At 60.2% G+C, this 20,956-nt stretch overlaps 1 protein-coding gene across 1 annotated transcript in view; it reads left to right on the forward strand.

Annotated features, from left to right (window-relative positions):
- The window catches only part of Isx (intestine-specific homeobox), a 36,499-nt gene extending 20,741 nt beyond the window's left edge, over positions 1-15,758 (forward strand). The window contains exons 10-18 of the mRNA XM_005374701.1: positions 10,258-10,486; positions 10,578-10,704; positions 11,599-11,798; positions 11,922-12,059; positions 12,232-12,272; positions 12,369-12,424; positions 12,856-13,303; positions 13,922-14,056; positions 15,285-15,758. Of these exons, the coding sequence (XP_005374758.1) occupies positions 10,258-10,486; positions 10,578-10,704; positions 11,599-11,798; positions 11,922-12,059; positions 12,232-12,272; positions 12,369-12,424; positions 12,856-13,303; positions 13,922-14,056; positions 15,285-15,758 (1,848 nt within the window). The remainder of the gene's footprint in view (positions 1-10,257; positions 10,487-10,577; positions 10,705-11,598; positions 11,799-11,921; positions 12,060-12,231; positions 12,273-12,368; positions 12,425-12,855; positions 13,304-13,921; positions 14,057-15,284) is intronic.
- Positions 15,759-20,956: the final 5,198 nt, after the last annotated feature.

A 20,956-nucleotide genomic window follows, 5' to 3' on the forward strand; every position in this document is an offset into this window, starting at 1 on the left:
ATCATTTATTTTAAAAAAGAAAGAAAAGGAGGAAAGGAAGCAGGCAGGCCAAGAGGAAGACCAGAACAGAACCTGGGAACCAGAGCATGTGTAGCCAGGCCCTGCAGTCCCAGGGTCCCAGGAAGGACCCGGGGCTGGGGAGCTGGGGCCTGCAGCCCAGGCGCTGGGGTGGAGACCAGGCCGGTGGAAGCCAGGTGGCTGGGGTCACCTGCGAGCCAGGGAGGGAGCAGCAGAGCTTCTGAGGCCTCTCCTGCTCCACCCTCCACAGTGCAGACTGTGCTGGCCACTGAAGGGAGCCCCGGGTGCCGCGTCCCTCTCCCGCCTTTTGTCCTTCCCCGTGCCCAGTGCGGGCGTTCTCCCTGCCTGCCCTCAGGAAGCAGGACGCTGGAGTAGCACAGGACTCGGTTGTGGGGCTCCCAGGGCCGTCTTCACAGATCAGGTCCGTGTTATCCTTCAGGGTGATTCTTCTTTTCACCCCCAGACCCTGGACCTCCGCAGGATGAGAGGTCCCCATGGCCCGAGGTCCTGCCTCCCACCTGACACTGTACTTCACACACCCACCCCGCCATGCGGGCAACGTGAGGCCAGCTGATACGGCACAGCAGACGCTGAGTCCACACAGGCTCACCTGCCGCTGGGCTTTAACCACCCCATGGGGTTGTTAAACCAACCCAGGGCTTCACACAGCCACAGCTACAATCCATTTGCTTATTTCTCATTCTGAGGCAGGGTCTCACCAACCCGTTGAGTTGCCCTGGCTGGACTCCAACTTGCAATCCTCCTGCCTCAGCCTCCCAGAGTGCTGGGTTCACCGGCGTGCACCACTGCGCCTGCTACATAATTCAGTTATATATGTGAACTTTACACATAACTCAGGACTCAAACTATCAGCCACCCACCCTCTCCGGCATCTGGCTGCAGTACGCTTGACACACACCGCTGAACTACCAAGCCCCGCGCTGCGATGTGGTCCCTGTCTGCCTGGCCCTCGCCGCCCCCTGCTGGCAACGTCAGTACAGTTGGCACCAACCAACAGGGCTGGGGCCCAGGACCCGGTAAGGGACAGAGGGACATCAGGCCAGAGTCGCCAGGTGGCACCGCCAGGGTGACAGGCAGGCGGGGACCAGGCTTGGAGAAGAGGCCTCTCCCCTCCCCCTGACCGCTGTGTGACCTGGGCGGGCTGCTGCGGGGGAAGTTACAACCCTCTCATCGCCTGGAGGTTGTAAAATCATCTGGTGGCAATTAGAGCCCCAACAGGTCCCCTGGTCTTTATCACCTGAATCCTGGGATGTTATTTGAAGGGATCATAAAAGAGCGGGGTGCGGTGTAGACCAGGAAGACGAGAAGGGATGGCTGCTGACCTGGAGGCATCCAGCCCCACACAGCAGGTGTGCTGACCCCTGCAGAAGAGGCAGGCGAGAGGCCCTGCCCCCCAGCGCTGCTCCCCAGCATCGGGGAGCACAGACCAGACAGCCCACGCCCACAGTCAGGGACGTGGAGGGACATGGGCAGGAGGTGCTGCCGGGCACCTTGGCCGGAGTCTTGGAGCCTGAGGCCCTGAGGGGAGCAGAGCCTCGCTGTCCCCAGCCCCAGGTCCCCAAGGTCTACAGGACAGAAGCGAGACTCTCATGGGGACCCCTGAGCTCCCGACCCCCAGGATCCACCCACAGAACCCTGGGGCTCAGGTGTGAGTCTAATGGGTTCCTTATCACCCCACCTGGGGCGGAGGCTGGGGCAGGAGAGTCTCTGCTCCTGCACCACATGGCTCTGGTCACAGCAAGGAATATCCCTGGCAGAGGGCAGCCAGCCAAATAGGGGAATCTTTGAAAGAAGAGAGTGGGCCCCTTTGCCTATCTTCCTGAATGGCAGAAAAGAAGGACAGCTCGGAAATGGGGTGACCAGCTGAAGAGGAGCAGGCACCCGCCTTCAGGACCATGCAGAGCAGCTTCTGTGGACACCAGCCCGGCAGAGCTGATCCCTAAAGAAGAGACTTTGTTCCTTCGAGGTCAGCCCCAAAAGCGGGGCAGCCTGGGGTGAGGGGCAGCCTGGGGTGATGAACGCCTTGCAGAGGGCAGAGCGTGGGGTGAGGGAGCCGGCCTTAGCAGGAGGAGAGTTCAGGCCACCCAGGAACCACGGGGCTCTGCACAGCCCAGAGCACTGTCTGGAGGCAGAAAACCAGTGAGAGCCGTGAGCAAGAGAAAGTCCCTGTCCCTCGGGCCCTGTTCCAGCAGGAGGGAGAGACACAGACAGGAAGCATGCCAGGATGCCTGAGCGCGTGGAGGACCCAGGGCCAGCGGGCGAGGGGACAGGGCAGCAGGCGGCCAGGCCGGGTCCTTGGAGTCCAGGCCCTGGAGCTGCGACCAGCAACAGGAGGAGCTGCGGCCAGGGACCCAGACCTAGGCCTAACCCGGGCCTGAGCGAGGAACAGCCGCCAGGGTCCACAGCAGCTCCCAGCTCCTGGCCGGGTGCGATCACTGGGTGCAGCCCCCTTTTTGTTTATTAGTACTTGTGCCCAGTATGTGATGACCACACTTGTCGTGGGGTGTCGGTGCACGCACGAGCATCTGAGGCCTCGTTTCCTCACCCCTCCCTTCTCTCCCTGCTCCTTCCCACCCCGGTCCCCTTCTCACTGGCAAAACCCTGTTCCCATCATTGTCCCCCCACTTCTGGTTTTTAGTCCATCCCTTTCCCTCCCCTCATTCTCCCTCCATCTCTTGTTTGCCCACCCATTAGAAAAAGATCTGCCTGCTTCCTATTTATCCCCATCAGAGAGAGAGAGAGACAGGCAAATAGACAGACAGAGACAGAGAGACAAAGACAGAGACAGGGAAAGAGGGAAAGTCTCTCATACAGGAGAAACTGTGATATTTAAGTTTGTGTATCTGATTTATTTCACTAAGCATTGTATTCTCAAATTGCATCCATTTGCCTGTGAATGACTCAAGGTTATCCTTCCTTATGGCAGAGTAGTACTGTATTTGTATAAATGCCACATTTTCTCTATCCGTTCATCTGTTGATGGACGTGTAGGCTGCTTCCAAGATTGAGCTATTATAAACTGTGCTGCAGACATGGACATGCAGGTGCCACTGCAAACAAAGTCTTTAGCTTTGCGGGGAAGATACCCAGCAGGAGAGGAGCTGGATCAAATGGAATTTCTAGCTTTAGTTTTTTGAGGAATCTCCACACTGATTTCCGTAGTGGTCGTGCTAGTTTAAGCTCCACCAACAGTGCAGAACAGCCCCTTTCTGTGCTTCTTCTGAGATGTGTCTGTTCATTTCACTTGTTCATTTTTCCTGGGGATTTTATCTTGGGGGGTCTAATATTTTTAGTTCTTTACATATTCCAGATGTTAGTCCTCTGATAAATAGCTAGCAAAATATTTTTGTCATGCTGCAGGCTGTCTCTTCACCCTGTTTGTTTTCTCCTTTTCTGTGCAGAAGATTGTTAATTTGATATAACCCAATTTGCTTATTCTTGGTATTATTCCTTATGCCACTGAGATTCTGTTCAGAAAGCCTCTGCCTATGCAAGAGGTGAACTTATTTTATCTTCCATCAGACTAAGTGTTTGGGTTTTCTCATTTAGATCTCTGACCCATTTTGATTTTAGTTTAGTGAGATACATGGGTCTAATCTCAATCTTGTACATGTGGATATCCAATTTTCCCAGCGCCATTTATTAAAGAGGCTGTCTTTCCTCCAGTGTGTGTCTTCCGCCCCTTTTCCAAAGATCAAGTAGCTGAGTGTGCCTGGGGTTGTTTCTGGCTGGTCCGCTCCATTGATCCTCATGTCTGTTTTGTGCTGGTACTGTGCTATTTTAATTACTGAAGATTTGTGATATAACTTGAAATCGGGGATTGAGCTTCTGCCTTCTTTGCTCTTGTTGCCCAGGGATACTTTTGCTATTCTGGTTCTCTTCTGGTTCCATATGAATTTTATGATTATTTTCTCTCGATCTGTGAGGAACGCTGTTGGTATCTTGATCGGAATTTGTGTTAAATCTGTGTTTCAGTTTTGAAAGTATGGCCATTTTCACAGTACTGGTTCCGTGTATCCAAGAACAGGAGATAACTTTCCATTTTTTTAAAGGGGAAAGGTTTATTTAGCTCAGTCTGTAGAAGTTCAGTCCATAATCAGCTGCTTCCAAGGCAAGGTGGCTTGACAGAGGGGCAACACAGAAGAGAACCCGTTCATGGCAAGCGGAAGGCAGCAGAAGCAAGCAAGGAAAGGCTCTTCCCATTTTTGATGTGTCCTCCATCTCCTTTTCAGAGTACTGCAGTTTCCACTGTAGGTCTTTCACTTCCTTGGTTAGGTTAATTTCTTAGTATTTATTTATTCTTGAGGCTATTGTTAATGGTATTATTTTCTTAATTTTGTTCTCAATGAGTTCATTAGAGTTCTTCTCCTTCGACAGAATTGCCACTTACCAGTGAGCAGACACGTGGCACTGTGGGTCATGCTGGCACCTCATAAGCAGTCCCCACTGGGTCTTGCAGAGGGCCCTGAGGGAGAGGTTGCAAGTGTCCCCAGGGCATCAGTGAGAAACCCAGGGAGAGTTACAGACACTGCTAATGCTCCGTGGATGCCAACTATATGGCAGCCACTGTGCTGGGATGGATATGTGCAAGGTGTGAGTAAAGTGTCCCCCATATCCTGTGTCCCCACCCCACTGCCTGGAGCACACACCTGTCCTCGTGTGTTCTCAGTAGGGAACCATCAGCATGCCATGATGTGCATCCCCAAGGAAGGAAGCCACAGAGAGTCCTGCCATGACCACTCTGTTATGGCTCACACCTGGGTGTCCCCCAAAGCCTCATGAGCTCATCAGTGGGGCTTTTGGGAGTGACTGGATCACTGGTGTGTGATGCTGGATCTCAGGTGTGTGACACTCAGACATAGGTGTGTGGTGCTGGATCACGAGTGTGTGATGCTGGGCATGAGTGTGTGGTACTGGATCACAGGTGTGTGGTGCTGGATTAGTCCACTGGTGGGTTTAGCACAGCTCTAGGTGTGCATGAGCCATTTACTGAAGAGTTAAACCCCACCGTGGGTATCAGTGGCACCCACCACTAGGCTTGTGGACTGGATGGAATATAAAGGGAAGGCTCGCTGCTTCCTGCCTGCCCTGCCAGGGGCTGTTTCTCCTCTGTGATGCCCCCTGCCATGCCACCCTCCCTTGGAGCCAGCTGGCTATGGAGTAAAACTGCTGTGAACTGTGAACTAAAACAAATCTCTCCTCCTTTACTTTGTGGGTATCAGATATTTTGTCCCAGCAACAAGAAAGTAACTAAGACCCTCTCCAAGCACTGTGCAGTTATCTGGGTCATGCAGAGCAGACAGCCCCGAAGACTGGCACCTGCTCAAGTTCTGACCCTTCCATCCTCATCACAGCACCGTATGGCTGGGTCTTATCACCCAATGTATGGATTGTGAAAATGAGGTCACAGGAGAGTCTTTGACCACCCACAACCGAGCTTCCTGCTCTCCCACCCACTGGCTCCCGAGGCCACAGCCAAGGCTTCTAACCTTCAAGACCCCATCTCCCTGTGGGGTGTTTACCGGGCTTGGGATTTAATGTGGCAGGATTTCACAGCCCTTGGCCTGCGTACCTCTCCACTGTGCTGTCACAGAGGGAAACGAGGGATTGTCCCCTCCTCTTCTGGAAGAAAATCAGCAGTATTGGGAAACATGCATTTCACCCTGTGCAAAACAGGCTCTGAGGGGAGACTGGGCGGATGAGGGCTTCACTTAGACCTCCTCGCTGGCTTCCACGGGACGCTGCATTGCAGCTGCAGCCTTCCTCAGCTGTGGCCCCACCATTTCCTTGCTATGGTGCCAGTGGCCTGGGTTTAGATACCCGTGTCCCACCAGCTTCTCTGTGACACGGTGTGCACCCTGTCGTGGATGCGTATGACACTCGCATGGGCACGTGGAAAGCCTGTGGCTGTGCCAGCGTCCCCTCTGCCCTGCAGTGATGACTCAGAGCGAGCTGGCTGTGCACACGGAAGCACACGACTCCGGCATCACTAACGCGTGACGATTCGACCTCACTGGTCCTCTTACAACCTTCAGTGCTGATTTCATCCATTTAGAAACATCGTGCCGAGAAAGGGCTCCGGGTTTCGAGAGGCACCCTGAACAGGGGTCCCCAACGTCCCCATTTGCAGATGGGGAAGGGAGGAGTGAGTGTCCCTCTCTCAAGGGCTTGAGGACCACAGAAAACCCCAGCAAAAGACTTCAGGGAGGGGCCACCAACAAGATCTCACCTCTAGCCCGGCTCTGACCCCTCTGCAAAGGAGCCTTCCTAAGGGCACGGTTTCCAGGCCTCCACCTCAGTGCCAAGCAACAGGGGTGCCCAGGGCCAGGGCCAGCCTCGGCCCACTGGGCAGACCCTGCCTGTCCTGTGTCCCTCTGGCTCAAACCCATGCAAGCCTGTGACATCCTGGCCCTGCCTCTCCCAAGAGGCTCCAAGGACAAGCCAGCTCCAGGGCCCTTGGAAGAATCCCACTGTACAAGCGTCACCTTGCCCAGCACTTGTGCAAAGCCTCAGTTCTGGGGGGAAGCCCTTCACTCAGGGCCCAGGGAGGGGTTGCAAGGGCTTTGACCGTTAGCTGCGCCACATCCAGGCAAGAAGGCCTGGAGCCCCCCAAGACCTCCCAAATTCAGCCCCCAAAACTCCCTCAAACACGCAGTCTAATTCCAGCCACATAAAGACAATCCTGGAATACATGATGTTTTTTATCATACTTTTTGGTTTTAAATAATCATAGATTCTATGTAACTACAAGAAACACACAGAGATTCCCTGCACCCCAACCGACTTCTGTAGGACAAGAGTGTCGTGTAAGACTGCTGCCCTCTCAAGACCAAGACCTCGTGGGCACGGCAGGTTAGACTCACCCAGGGCAAGACCCCGAGATCAAGGGTGGCAAAGCTGGGGCAGAGGCTGGGAGAGGGGTCGAGGGGTCCAGAGAGGGCTTCCAAGGGTAAAAAGCAGAGATAGGAAAGGGATGCAGACAGACGGACACACAGACAGGGGCTGGCTGCCTGGGCCACTTGGCAGGAAGGCAGGTGCAGCCAGTCTGGGGGATCTTGGACTCAGCTCCCCATCCTCAGCCCTCCTTGCATTTGTCCCACGATGCAATCAAGCCCAGGACAAAGTTGTTTCTTTATCCAGGGTGTGATCGTGATGCTGCGTGTCTGTCCTTAGAGCAAAGTCCAGTTTCAACTTCCAGGTGACCCTGGGGATGAGCGCTGGTTCCTTAGGTCACCCCACGAGTACCTACTATGCACCACACTGGCGTCTGAGCTCCGGCGGCCCTGTGGCTCCCGAAGTGCCCTGTGCTGAGCACATGGGGGGCTGGCACATCTGGGGCTTGGGGTATAGGACCAGGGCCACAGTCCCAGCAGGCCCCTCCTTCTGGCTCTGCCCCATGCATGCAGGCTCTCAGGGCGACGAGCTGGAGAGGAGCCCACAGCCCCTCACTGCTTCAAGGGCCTGGGCCTGGATGTCACTTGGGCCAGCCACCACAGTAAGTTGTCCTGGGAGGCAGGGCGTGCGGGTTCTGAGGTCTCCGAGAATGCCATAGTGCTGCTGGAGGGCCCAGCTGCTCCTCGGGCGCGCTTTCTCGACAGGACTGCTCAGAGCTTGGGCTTCCTGGATCTGGGATGACTTTCTCGGATGACAGACATGGCATCCAGGGCATCCCGGTTGCTGTGATCTAGATCATCTTCTCCCAGGGCGTGCGTCCATAGTTTCCCCACAGCCAAGAACACCATCAGGGCCGACTTCTTCAGGTGGACAAACAAAGGAGCCTCTGGGAAGATCTGTGCACTTGAGGTCCACTTGGCCTGAGTCAGTGCACCTCCGTCGGCACCCTCGGCTCTTGTCTGACTACCTGCCCGCTCACGTGGGTTCCACTGCCACCCCTCCTCACCGTTCACTTTGGTCAGGTTAACAACGTCTGGGACCACCAGCAGAGCACCCAAAGTGCCTGCCAGGCTAAGAATCTTCCTGTGCGATTGATCTCAGCCCCTCCAGCCTCCAGGACAGGCGACGGCCCTGCCATCTGCCCAGAGGCCTAGGACCTGGTGTGTGACCCCCACTGCCAGCTCTGCCTTCCCAACCCTCACAGTGAGGACGCCCCACCTTCTGCGTTTCCCAGGGGCCAGGCCGCCTGCTAGGAACAATTAATTGGTCTCTGCGGATGGAGGGGCACTGAGAAGCACCTGTCCAATCACATAATTTCAGGTGGCAGAGGGGACAGAGGCACCAAGGCCAGTGGGCTCCAGCCGGCCACCTCCCTGCTCCTCCACCCTCCCCAAGCCTGGCCCCCACGGTCCCCATCCACCCAGCTCCCAGCCTGGTCAGGGTCCACAGAAGCCTCCTGTCCTCGCCACCACCCTGGGCCCATCCCAGTCTTTGTGCCAGTAACAGGCTGCTTCTGTGGTCCCAGGGAAGAAAAAGTCAGGGCCCCTGGACGAGGACTCAGGCACCCCCACACTGGCCTCACCGTGCACCTGACCCCCTTGGCAGCCGCAGCTCTAGCTGCATGGCGCCTTCGTCCTTGTCCTTAGCCTGGGCTTACGGAAGAGTAGACCCCCGGGGCCCTGGGAGCCACCAATACCTCTGCTCCACCTCTTACTGCCTCTGGAGTCCCAAGTCAGAAGCTGTGCCCAGCTGGCCAGAAGAACAGGACAGGGCCCCCTGGTTTTGGGACCAGGAGGGAGGGTGCTGACACACAGTCCCCGGGACTGGCCACGTGTTTGACGCCTCCATACTCAGTTTTGTCCTGTGAGACCTGTGGAGCCACAGCTGGGAGGCGTGACGGGCCCCTCCTCCAGACTGAGCTGCCACAGGGAGACTCCGCAAAAGAGGCCGCCACTCAGGCCTCGTCAGGTGCCCTCAGCAGGTACAGCGCCCAGGGCAGCACCAAACTGGACCTGACGCCTGCTCCCTGAGCTCCTCCGGCCAAAGCCACTTTTTCACCCCTGATGCTAGGATGACCCAAGGCCCCATCTCTGAGCCCAGGACCACAGAGAGAGGAGGAGGGACAGAAGACCGGAGCTGGCGCAGAGCTCAGGACAGGATGTGCCATCCTACCGGAACAAAGAGGAAGCAAAGAGGAGCCTCGCCCAGTCCCGCATGGCTGGAGGAAGGCCAGGATCAGTCGGGCCCTGGTCCCCCACAGCAGAGCTCAGCCGCCCGCCTGTGCCCACAGGGTGAGGGGCCGTCCTCCCCAGGCGGTAGCGAGGAAATGGCTGAGGCACAGCACCCGGCCCAGCACCCACAGGGGCCACCCTGGCACAGCGGAGGAGCCTGTGGGCAGGGCACCAGGCGGCAGCACCACCCAAAGGCCACCCCGCCCAGGAGGGGCTGCAGGCCTGAACTTCTGAACCCCGGCTCACCTCTGCCTGAACCCAGGAAACGGCCTCTCTGTGTTATTACTTTACAGCCTGGCTGTAAATTCTTCCCTGCTCCCACTTTATGGCTACAGGCTCACATCTGCCTGGGCACAGCTCTGGCAGAAAGTGTCCCTTCGTGATGTGGCTGGGGGCTCCAGGAAGGACACACTGACCCCTGGACGTCTGTCCACCACACCCTCAACTCAGTGGTGCAGAGGGCCTGTCCTGCGATGACTGTCCCTGGACACAGGGCACCTATGGGGCAGGCTCTGTGGCCGCACACAAGGCCCAGCTGGACTAAGCCCAGGTGCAGAACTCTTGCCCCACGCTGCCCTGAGAGCTGCACACAGCATAGCAGAGCTCAGCATTGCGGCCCAGCGCCCAGGGAGCAAGCGTTCCCCCCCAGGAGACACCCCTGTACAGGGACAGAGCCCCTCCGGCCCACGGCCCCCATGCCTGCAACCTGCACTCCACCGAGCCCTATCCAGGGAGGGACACAGGACAGGCTGAGGCTTCCATCCTCCACACATCAGCCTCCTGCGCCTCATTTTCCGTGCCTGAGTGTGAGGGGGGCAGAGGCCTGGAGATGGCTCTGGGTCTGAGATGGCTCCACTCTGGTGTCTGGCCTTTGGTCAGTGCTGGAGCCTCAGGGGCTGAAACGTAACAGACAGATGCCCACCCAGCATCTGCAGGGCAGTGCAGAGGCTGGCCAGCCAGCAGCGAGGGTCAGTAACCATCCAGCACTGCCCAGGAAGAGACATCACACCGCCCGTCTCCCAGACCCACTTCCTGTCACTACAGGAGGTCACCAGGAAATCCAGGGCCTGACTCCAGTGCTTCCCCCTGAAAGGGGCCCGGGGACACTGGCTACAAGGGACCATGGGGGTCCACCGGGCCCCCACACCATGCCCGACGCAGAGCCGCCACTCTCGTCATCAATAATGACAACATCATTGTTTCCAAGGCGGAGACAAGAGCGTCACAGATGGCACGTGGACCCTGGCAAGGCTGGGCCATCCCGCCGCACGTACTTGAGGGCGTCTTCGTCCCCTGGGCCCTGTCAGGGAGCAGCCCATCATGTCAGCACCCTGTGAAGCACAAAGAGTCCAGAGCTGGCCCAGCACCACTCGAGCTAGAGGCCCTTGGCTCCTTTGCTCCACCCGCCTCCAGGTCTGTCCCACCACAGCATGGGCAGCGCCCAAGTGCGGCAGGCAGAGACCTTGACTCATTTTCCTGCCTGCTTGCTGCCCGCGCTGAGGACCAAGGAAGCCCTCGGACACACGGAGCCACGACCGGGGTGAGCCCGGACGCCAGGGGCACGAGAGAACCGGCCTGTGGGTAAAGAGGCAGTGTTTGCACACAGCGGGGCGCGGCTCTGCGTAAGGGATCACACTGAGCCAACCAGAGGAAGAGGGCGGCCCCTGGAGATTGCCCTGTTGCGGGAGTGGCCCAGGCACACGAGTTTGAGCAACACAGGGTTTCTCTTATATAAGAAAACTAAAGTACAAAGAAAGTGCAAAGTAAAAGCCAACGGGAAGAAGGAATTTTAACCCAGCATGGCCAGAGTATCTAAGAGTGTACCTTAGTTGAGTGTGGTTGTTTTATGTGTTCTATATGTTTTTTGGCCTGTCGGTCTGCTGTTCATCTGTGTTTATAATAAGATTGATTAAACCTTGTACAATAAATAAATCAATCTGATGCTGGCAAAATAATAATAGCTAAATAAGATAAAGTACCCAGTGCACACCCGACTCCTGGGGGCAGTGTTATCGCCCCAGTGCCTGAGGGCACACCGCCCTGCCCCCGACTCCACGAGGCCAAGGACATCTGTGCCCTCCCTGCCGGGGACAAAAGGACCAAAGGCTCTGTGGACCCCAGGCCCACTGTGAACACTGCCCCAGCACAAAACGGGGCTGTCACGGGACTGAGGCGCTTGTCCTGAGAGCAGGTCGGACGCAGGGACCTGTGCAGAGCTCTCGTGGGCCCTTGCCATTCGTACGCGCAGTGGGGCACTATAATTTGCTCCACTGATGACCGGGGCCCTGAGTTGCTGAGGGTGCGCCTCAGCTGCTGTTCCTCCTGTTGTCCTTGTGCCTGGGTCCTCCTGCCGGGCCGCACAGTAGGGGCTGAAAGAAAGCTTCTCCCCACAGAACAACCCACAACTCTGGGCCCAAGCTCTGTGCACCCCAAGGAGAGAGCTCACCCTGTCAGCCACCAGGGTGGAGAACAGAGGACACTGGGAGCCTGCTGTGTTCTGGCAGCCAGCCACGCGCTCGAGTGGGCTTCGTCTGTCTCCAGAGCACCCAGCAGCCCGGCCCGCCCCCGGGGAGGAGGGCAGCTCTGGCTCTCCACACTCGGGCAGCCCCTGGCGCCTGCTGGCCTGGGCTACCGGTGGGCTCTAGGCTGCCCTGTCTTGGGTGTGGTCAGCTCCAGCACCCCAGGCAGTGCTGTCCAGGAAGAGAACAAAAGCAGCGGGAGCAGCTTCCCCTGAGGAGCCAGCATCTGCCTGACCAGCGGCTCTGCCAAGAGCTGGCAGGGATGACGGCCGGGTTCGGGTCCTGTGCCAGTACCCGCTCTGCCGGTACCAGCTCAGCCCTGACGGCTCCTCTGCTGATCGTCCTGGAGTCTCTGCTGCCCGGCTGTGGAGGCAGAGTGAGGGACCCTGAGCTCAGCAGTCACGAGGCATGAGCAGGACCGTCACTCGCAGGCACAGCAGTGGGGGTCAGGTGCCCACCACCATCTGTCCCGTCCCATCACTGGCCATGACACGTGGACTTCCGTTTTACACCTGGGGAGCCCTTTACACTGTTGTCCCACTTCACAGGTGGGCAAGCTGAGGCTGAAAAAGGAGTCGCTTCCCTGAGGGTACACATTGTTAAACTTTTTCCTTGGAGATAAATAAAGTGCAGTCTTAAGAAGTAAAACAGGGAAACTCTGTGCTCTTTATTCTGTTTTCCCCAGGGCATCATCATGCAAAGCTGTAGCACAGCATCACTCGGGAACACTGACGGCCTGTGGTGAGCACAGAGCATCCCGTCCACACAGAGACCTCGCGGTGCCTGGGGTCCCAGCCCAGCTCCCAAAGGCTACGCAGAGCATCGCCCCCCACTTTGGACACAGGCCTGGTGTGCAGCAGACCTTTCCCCAGGCCAGGGGGCTCTCGTCCCTTCCTCAGGTGCTTGCAGGGCTCACAGCCCCCACCCAGCTCTGCGGGATCCTCAGTTAGATGCTCCAGAGGTGGCCGTGTTCAGAGCAAGGTCCCTGCCCCTGGGGACATCCGGTCCTGTGGCTGATCCCACGGGTGGTGAAGGGCAAGAGGGGCCGACGGCGTGGAGCTTCCCCGCCAGCCACTGCTCACTTCCTGTGGGGCAGCCCATTCTAACAGGACGCGGAGGGGCCACAGCCTGGAGTGGGGCCTGGACTGCAGCACTGCCCTGTCCTCCTTCAGGCCTGGGAAGGACGAGCACCTTCCTCCCAGGGCCTCGCCAGCCGGAGGACTGGAGTTTCCCAGGGAACCCGCAGTCTTGATCCTGGACAGCCGCCTCCCGCTCCCCGGCTTCCAGAGTCTGTCTAGCCTCCATCTCACATCCAGGGCTCTCCACTGTGCTGAGCAGGAACCCGTGTTTATTCACCTCCCTGGAAGCAGATGTCCTGCATACACACTGCAGATGAAACAGTTAGGATCGGACCCTGGCAAGGAGGCGAGGCACAGCCATACCCGTTGGGCCACACTGCCCCCACCTCCTGCCTTCATCTGGGACCGTGCTCCGGCTCCACCTCCCGTGTCTGCAAGGCCCTCCGAGGCCGAGGCCAAAATCTCGTCTTGGAGCAACAGCGCGAAGTCCTGTGGGGAGGCACAGCAGCCGGGCAGGGCCAGAGACCTCCCAAGGCCAAGCGTGAGTGTCCCGCAAACCTGCCGCCCTTCCCTCCTGCAGCGGTTGTCACTGGCTGCAGGTGACTCAGGTCACACTCCGCACCGTGCTCCCAGCCTTTGCAGCGTGCTGTGCCCACAGACACCATGTCTCACGGGCTGCAGCCACGGTGGGGCGGCCCTGTGCACACCTCAACATCGCCGTTTCCTGTCCCGGGACCCGAAGACGGCCGGCAACCCCAACAGGCTGTCCTGACGGGAGGCAGGCTGGGAGCCACTGCTCCCTTCCTTCCCGTGAGAGGTCTGCTCCCGTCAAGGTCCCTGGGCCCCACCCCGCCCCCAGGTGTTAACAGGTCTCACAGCCGGGCTCCTCCGTGTGTCCCAGACCCTCTTGCCTCCCAAATAAACCGACCTTCGGGCTCCAGGCTACCACACTGGTCCACACAGCATGGTCCTGGCCACTCACACGGCAGAACCACTGGCACCCGCACCATGACCCGGCCTCCCTCCCGCGGCTGACCAGGACAGGAATGTGGAGGCCATGCGGGGGTGACGGCACCGTCAGACCAGCCCTCCACACGGCAGCGACAGACTGTGACCTCGCTGGGCCTGAATCCCTGACCAGGTCGGCCACCTCGCCCAGAGCGTGGAGCTGTGTCTAGGACCTGAAATTGCTGCCACAGCTGCTGCCCGCCTGCAGGAAGGTGCTGCAAAGGACCTAGGACCTCCTCTGCGTAGAGTACCGCAGAGGACAGCCGGGGGCCACACAGCGCCCGAGGTACTCAGGGGAGGGCACAGCAGGTACAGCCGCGGAGCAGCCCGGCAGCGCAGCACCCGGGGCTTCGAGCTCATCCCCTGCCACATCCCCGCCCTGTGCGGAAGAGCGAGGCATCCTGCAGAGAGACATCACACAGAGCTTCCGGAGCCAGAGCCTGCGCAAGACGGGAGCCCCCCAGGTCTGTCCCACAGCTCCTCGGGCCGTCAGGGTGATGGACACCCTCGGGTCAGCAGGACGGGGTAGGTGGCCTCTGCACTGCAGGAGCCACAGGAACCAGGGAGGATGGACCCTCGGGCTCACAGGGGCGTGAGGGGCAGGAAAGCGACTCCTGACACCGGCCGCCCTGGGCCTGGCCCAGAAGGACACAGGAGCCGCCTCCCCTCTGCTGGGCCGCTCCCTGAAGTGTGGACAGGGTGACGTCCATGGAGATGAGACAAGGATGCAGAGCTGCCGGGCAGGGTGGGGATGGCCAGACAGCGGGCAGGAGCACCAGGTTTATCACAAGAATGGGTACTGCCCCTCCCTGGGCAAAAGCAAGGCACAGCAAAGGGCACCGGCTGGAGAGGAACCCACCGGCAGGAGACAGAGGGGGCAGCAGCGCTCTGCAGGCTGCAGCGGCCCTGGTAGCTTCAGGGCCGTGTCCTGCCGGAGTCCCACCTGGGTGCCAGGGATTGCAAGTATGGTCCAGGAGCAGGGAGGCAGGATGCAGACAGAACCACAGACAGGCAGGGTCTTCTGATGAAGGGAGCGGTCATGAAGCTGGCCGCCAGCAGCCTGTCGACAAAGGCCTGAGGGGCCAGGCGTCCGAGGGAACAGCAGGGCCAAGATCTAACCCAGGGATCGAGCCTTGGCCTTTGACCTGGGCTCTGCTCTGGGGAACCCTGCTTCGGAGCCCACTCTGTGCAGCTTGTGTCACCGAGCTCGGTCGGCAGCCCTCGGGCAGCTGAGCGGTCGCCTCAGGGAGACAAAGCCACCCTCAGCCACCTTCAGCCTTGTCCCCGGACGCTGCAGGGCAGGCCTGGGGTGGCAGTGGCCATTGCCCTACCTGGGGCTGACCGTGGGACCCCACACTCGTCCACCAACAGGACCGCCCTGCCACCCAGCAGAGGCACTGTCGCCAACAGTGGCCACAGCTATGAGATAACACACTAATCTCGTTAAGCCTTTTAATTAATTTATTTCAATTGGTGTAATTAGCTAATATGCTAATGCTGTCTTGCCTCCACAGACAGCCGCTGTGACCAGTGGGCTTGGCACAGAGCTGGAAGGCAGTGGGTGGCGCTGCGCCGTCGCCCGTCTGGTCGCGTGGCCTGGACACTGCTCCTGTCTGGGCACTGCCCTTCTTGACCCGGCACCTGCTGCCCCCCACCCAGGAGCCTCTCCACAGTCACCCTTGGCTCAGGCTCCGTCCCCCAGGGCTGGACAGGCCCCCAGGACCTGCCAGGCCCTCTCACCGGCAGAGGACGCGCTCAGTGCAAATGCTTCAGACACCGCAGCCTCGGCCAGAGCTGCCCCCTGTGCCGACCGCAGCACAGCCCTCTCGGTGCCTCCGAGTGAGCGCTTCGTTAGGAGGCTCCAGCAGCTGGACCCACAGGACCGGAATCTGGAGCGAGGGGAGACAGGGCCGGGACCTCAGCTCACCCTTGCGCTCTGGCCCTGTGTGCGCTGGAGCTGCAGGAGAGAGGCCTGGGGTGGGTGGTGAGGGAGCCAGGGGCCAGCGCGAGCAGGGGACAAGTGTCCCAGAGCCAGGACAGCCAGGACTATGCCGCACGAGGGGAGCCCGGGCTCTGGAAGACACCAGGGGCTTCGCACCACAGAGGGTGCTGGCACTGCCGAGGAGGCCGCCCACCGGGACACGGGCGGGAGAGCACCCAGCGTGAGGCCCAGGGAAGACCTGGAGCACCCGGCAGCATGGAGGACCAGGCGCAAGGTGAGCCCTCAGCACAAGACCCCGGAGTGCACAGTGCAGGAGTGGAGAGAAACGAGGCAGCACGGCCCCCTCAGGGGCCCAGCAGCGCTCACACATCAGAAACATGGCCCGGGCCAGGAGGCGGCCATGGGGGCAGCCGGGCCATCCCTCGAGGGGTCACATCCTGGGGGCGAGGGTTTGCCCTCCTGAGATCCACCCCGTTCCCTTTAAGCTCTGTCCCTCCTCTTACACCTCCTACAATGCAGCACGAAAGTCTCCCCAACCTGGCCCCTGGGCTGGACATCGGCCTCAGGACTGTGACACAATCTCCTCTCCTCACAGTGACCCAGGGTCACAGCAACACAGACAGACCGAGCCAGCCAAACACAGGACATGCTGCCCGACAGAGTGCATGGTTCCTGGCTTCCTCCAGGCCCACTGTGCTTCCCCAGGCCAGCACCACCTCTGCGGGGCTCAAGGGGCCTGGGGTGACAGGTGCAGGGTGCAGGACGCCAGTCGGAAGACTGGCACTCCACAGAGGAACCTAAGAGTGAAGCTGCAATCACAGGGCAGGGGGAGCACTGGGGACAGTGGCGTGGGGCCCTTGCACACCCTCCCCTACCTCCTGTGAATGCCCCACACTGCAGGGAGCAACCCTGGGCCCCACAGACCGCAGCTCCCACTGGCCTGGCTCCGGCTGCTGCTATCCCCTGAGAGCTCCTCGCACCCACTGCCCGGAAGCCCTCGGGTCTGTGGATTCTCTCGGGGCCCTGGGCACCCTGTCAATAAGCCTGACAGCTTTAAACTAAATTTATTATCTCTGCCATGCCTTATTCCACAAAGGATTGGAGGTAATGTTCCAACATGGACGGGAGGCCACAAGGTATGACATCCAGCAACACACGCAGCAGACTAAGCAAGCAGAGGGAACAAGCGGAGGGGAAGGTGGGCCCAGCCAAACGGGGCTGCTCAGACCCTGCTGCTGCCCCAACAGGGCTCACGAGTGACTCCGGCTTCCTCACAACCAACACGAGGACATCGCCTCATGCAGGCCGGTGGGATGGAGGCTATTGCTGTTTAATGGCTCCACGGGAAACTGTTGGGTCAGAACTGCGGATGCGGATTTCTGTCAGCTTGCCCCTGCATTCTGCACAAGCCCTGCACAAGCCCAGGGAGAGGCAGGGCCGGGCGCTGGGTCTCCCTGCCTCAGCTGCTCAGATCAGGGCTCAGGCCCCGCAGGGCACCATGCCCTCTTCCGGAGCACTCTGCAGTCTTGAGACGCCAGCGCGGCAAGTGGCTCCCGTACCCGCACGGCACTGCCGATCCACCTCAGACGCAGCACTGCCCTCCAGTGCGCGCCTGCCACTGCTCTTCCCGCCACCCTCCCTGAGTGCCCGCCACACGCCCGGCCGCCTCGGCCCATGGGGCCATCTGACCCTCGGGCAGCCTCCTGGGGAAGGTGGGCCAGCTCCACCCAGCAGAGGCACCCACAGGGCCTGCACAGCGGGAGGGCAGAGTGACATGTGCCAGACCTTCCGCCCCAACCAGGCACCATGGCACTGGGCCAGGGCCCCGCTGAGCTGAGCACCAGCCTGAGGGAAAGACTGCTAGGGACCCCACACCAGGTGGACACCCAAGGATGAGAAGCTCAGGACGGGGAGCAGAGCGGGGCCTGCCGTCTCAAGAGCATGAGTGTCCTCATGCACAGTACCCAAGCAATGGTCCTCTCTTTTCAGACTTGTGTTCAGAGCTGCCATGCACATCGGTACAGGCTGTGCACTGCACAGCTCCAAAGGGTGCCATTCAGAGGAGCAGCGGCAGGGATTTGCCTTCTCCCAATCTGCAAGAAGGGTCCTGCAGGGCCGCAGAGTGCCACCAGGTGTTTGCTGCCTGGCACAGAGGGAGCTGTGATAACCGCACTGTCCACCTCTTCCCGAATGAGAACTCCAGCTCACTCATGGCTCACAAAGCAGGACTGCACAGTGCACTGTGGGCCACCGTCAGTACAGCTCGGCTGAGCAAGATGGCCAAGGACCCGGGGCAGGTGGTGCCGAGGCCGGGTGCCCATCAGGCAGGGACAGTGGGCCATGGGCAGACAGATCAGGCCAAGCCCAGATCCCCACACAAAAGCAGTGGGCAGGGGGGCCAAGCGGGCGATGGGCTCAGGGGACCAGAGTGGAGTGGCTGGGGCAGGACTCATGCCAGGGGGTCGGTCTGGATGTGCCCTGCACGGCTGCCCAGACAGCACCTCCTGGCACACAGGGTGGGCGAGCGGCCAGGGTGCCTGTCTGTCCTCCTCCCGAGTGTGAAAGACCATAAAACAATTAGAGCCTGGTGCCCTCCTGCAATCGGGCTGATAAAGGCCCTACAGCTGTGGAGGAGATAGGCGCCCATAAACCCAGGTCACCCGGCGGGCACAGGGTGAGAAGGTCAAAGCGGTGCGGGCCGCCTGGGACTCCGACCTGGGTGGGGGCGGGGGCCCCGGGTCCCACAGACCTGCAGAAGGGGCTCTGGTGACACCAGGGTCAACCCCTTGTCTCCAGCCCCGCACCTCCCTCACACACTGAGCCCCATCCTCCCAGAGCCCAAGGCCCTGCCCCTGCCCCACTGTGTCCCACCCCAGTCAGGGGGACCTCGGCCGTGACAGCCCTGGCTGCCGGCACGGGGCCTCAGGAGGGGACAGAGGAGGGGAATATGCTTCTCCTCAGCCCTCACCAGAGGCACCTCTGCTCTCAGAGGGAGAACGCTCCATGCCAAGGGAAGACACCGCTGCCCGGGGGACAACCCAAGCTCTTAGACCTGGGAGGTGAGGAGCCCAAACCCAAGCTCTTAGACCTGGGAGGTGAGGAGCCCAAACCAGGCCACGCCTTCACCCTCAGGGTGCAGCGAGCTCAGGGGCTGAGAGCTGTGTCTGCTCTCCCCATCCAGACAAGGCCAGGCTCACTGATCCCGGCTGTCACTGCCACCTCCTGGCCGCCCATGTCCTCACAGGCCAACGTGGCTGCCCTGGCTCTGCTGCTCTCAGGCAGGACTTTCCCACAGTCTCTTCCTGGCTGGAAGGGAGGAAGGAGGGGAGGGAGGGAGGTGCCTGTGGGCTCCAGCATCTGGCACTGGGCCCCGGACAGTTCCACCCACACCCACCGTCTGTGACGAGTGACCCCAAAATCCTGATCCCATGGGGTCTCCCCTCGTGGAGACCCACTGCGCGCTGCTCCAGACCGAGCTCCCCAAGGGGACGCCGTGGGCAGCAGCCAGCATGGCAGCAAGGACATGGTTGGGAGTGTGTGCCTGCAACACGAGGCTGGGTGGGTCGTGATTGCTTCCCCGGCATTTCTTCAAGGTCACGGGCCGCTTTGTAGTGTCCACAGCATCCACCGCAGAACATCCACCTCCACCTGAGATCTGCTCGAGACCTGCACATGCAGCCCCAGGTGGTCTGAGCGCCACTCTGTCCGGAGGTCATTCCCCCACAGGCGCCCGTGGCCCCGTCCCACACAGACACACACATCCTCCGACCCCTGCACCGCTGGCCTTGTCAGCCGTGCACGTCTGCCGGTCAACTCTGCTCAGAAGGACCATTTCCTGTGGAGCACACCCAGCGCCTGGCTGTGCTCAGACCTGAGACGGAAGACGGCAGACCACTGTGCCCAGGGCAGCACCCGGCTGACCCCACTGGGCGGGGCCCCTCCTCGCATCGGGATCAACTGTGAGACGGGGCCCCGCCCTCCCAAACTCACTTGCCGCTCCCCGCGGTGCAGAGGGATGCCCGCTCCGCTCCACCATGGTGTCCTCTCACAAAGCCCAGTGTCGTCCTGGTCCTCGAGCGCTCTGGGCCCCTCGCGAAGCCCCAGATCCTGCTCCGCTGCCCCAAGCAGCCCAGGCTCCGTGGGAGGAGGTGGCCGCCCAGGTGCCAGGTCCCACCCACCGGGGTCTGCTTCCAGGGCTGGGTGAACTGAGACGCACCAGTGCCGCCACGGGCGGAAAAGTGGTTTTCAGACTCAAGGGAAGAACTACCGAAGTGACACTGGGCTGGGGCCAGGGAGGTCACCCCAGAAAGGGAAGGGGGAGCCAGTAGCCCTGTGGTGCCCGGGTGCCACTGGCTGTGGTTCAGACTGTGTGGACAGGGCAGTGGGAGGGGGTCGGGAGGGTGAAGTGCCCAGCTGATGGCCAGGCTGCCTGCTGGCCGGGGCGCAGGGATGCTGGGCAGGGATGCTGGGCAGGGATGCTGGGCAGGGATGCTGGGCAGGGATGCTGGGCAGGGGCGAGGGTGGGAAGACAGCATGGCCCGCGTGGGAGGAGCTGGTCAGCAAGACCGAGCCCTCTCTGGCCCAAGTGCCCGCAGCACCAAGCCACACCTGACACTGCAGGACAAGCCCAGCGGCGCACCCAGGGCCACCAGGATGGCCCTGCCCCTCAGCAATGGACGAAGCTGTCCCCACCACTCTACGCCCCTCCAGAGCCCACAGGCATGCCACCCCCTTCTCCCCGCAGGCTTCTCTGCCCAGCACCCCCCTCCGTCCCTCCGATAGGGGACTGGGCCATCAGAGGGGCACGGATGGCTCCCTGGGGTGACAACTGTTTCCCTGAACAGTGGCCAGGCCTCCGCACACCCTACAAGCAGCCCTGACCACGCAGCTCCACACTCGAAAGTGATCGCTTAGGGCAGGAGGGACGGGAGCAGCCGATCAGTGGTCCCAAGTTCAGGTTCCAGGGTGCGGGTGCACAGTACCCCGGCTGTGGGTAACGACGAGGTGCTGCATGCTCCCTGAAGCCAGAGGGAAGCATTGTGGATGTTGTCACCCTGAAGAAACGGTACATGCTTGAGAAGACCTGTTTAACCTGGCTTAAACATGACACAGTGTGTAACGTATCAAAACATTACATGGTGTATCAGTCAGGATTTTACTGGAGAAACAGATATAACACAGGATATACAAATTATAAGAAATTACAAGATTGGCTTACGACGGTCAGCCAGAGAGTTGTATGGG

Source organism: Chinchilla lanigera, unplaced genomic scaffold (genome assembly GCF_000276665.1).
Source record: "Chinchilla lanigera isolate Chin_1 unplaced genomic scaffold, ChiLan1.0 scaffold00004, whole genome shotgun sequence".
Taxonomy (NCBI): Eukaryota; Metazoa; Chordata; class Mammalia; order Rodentia; family Chinchillidae; genus Chinchilla; species Chinchilla lanigera.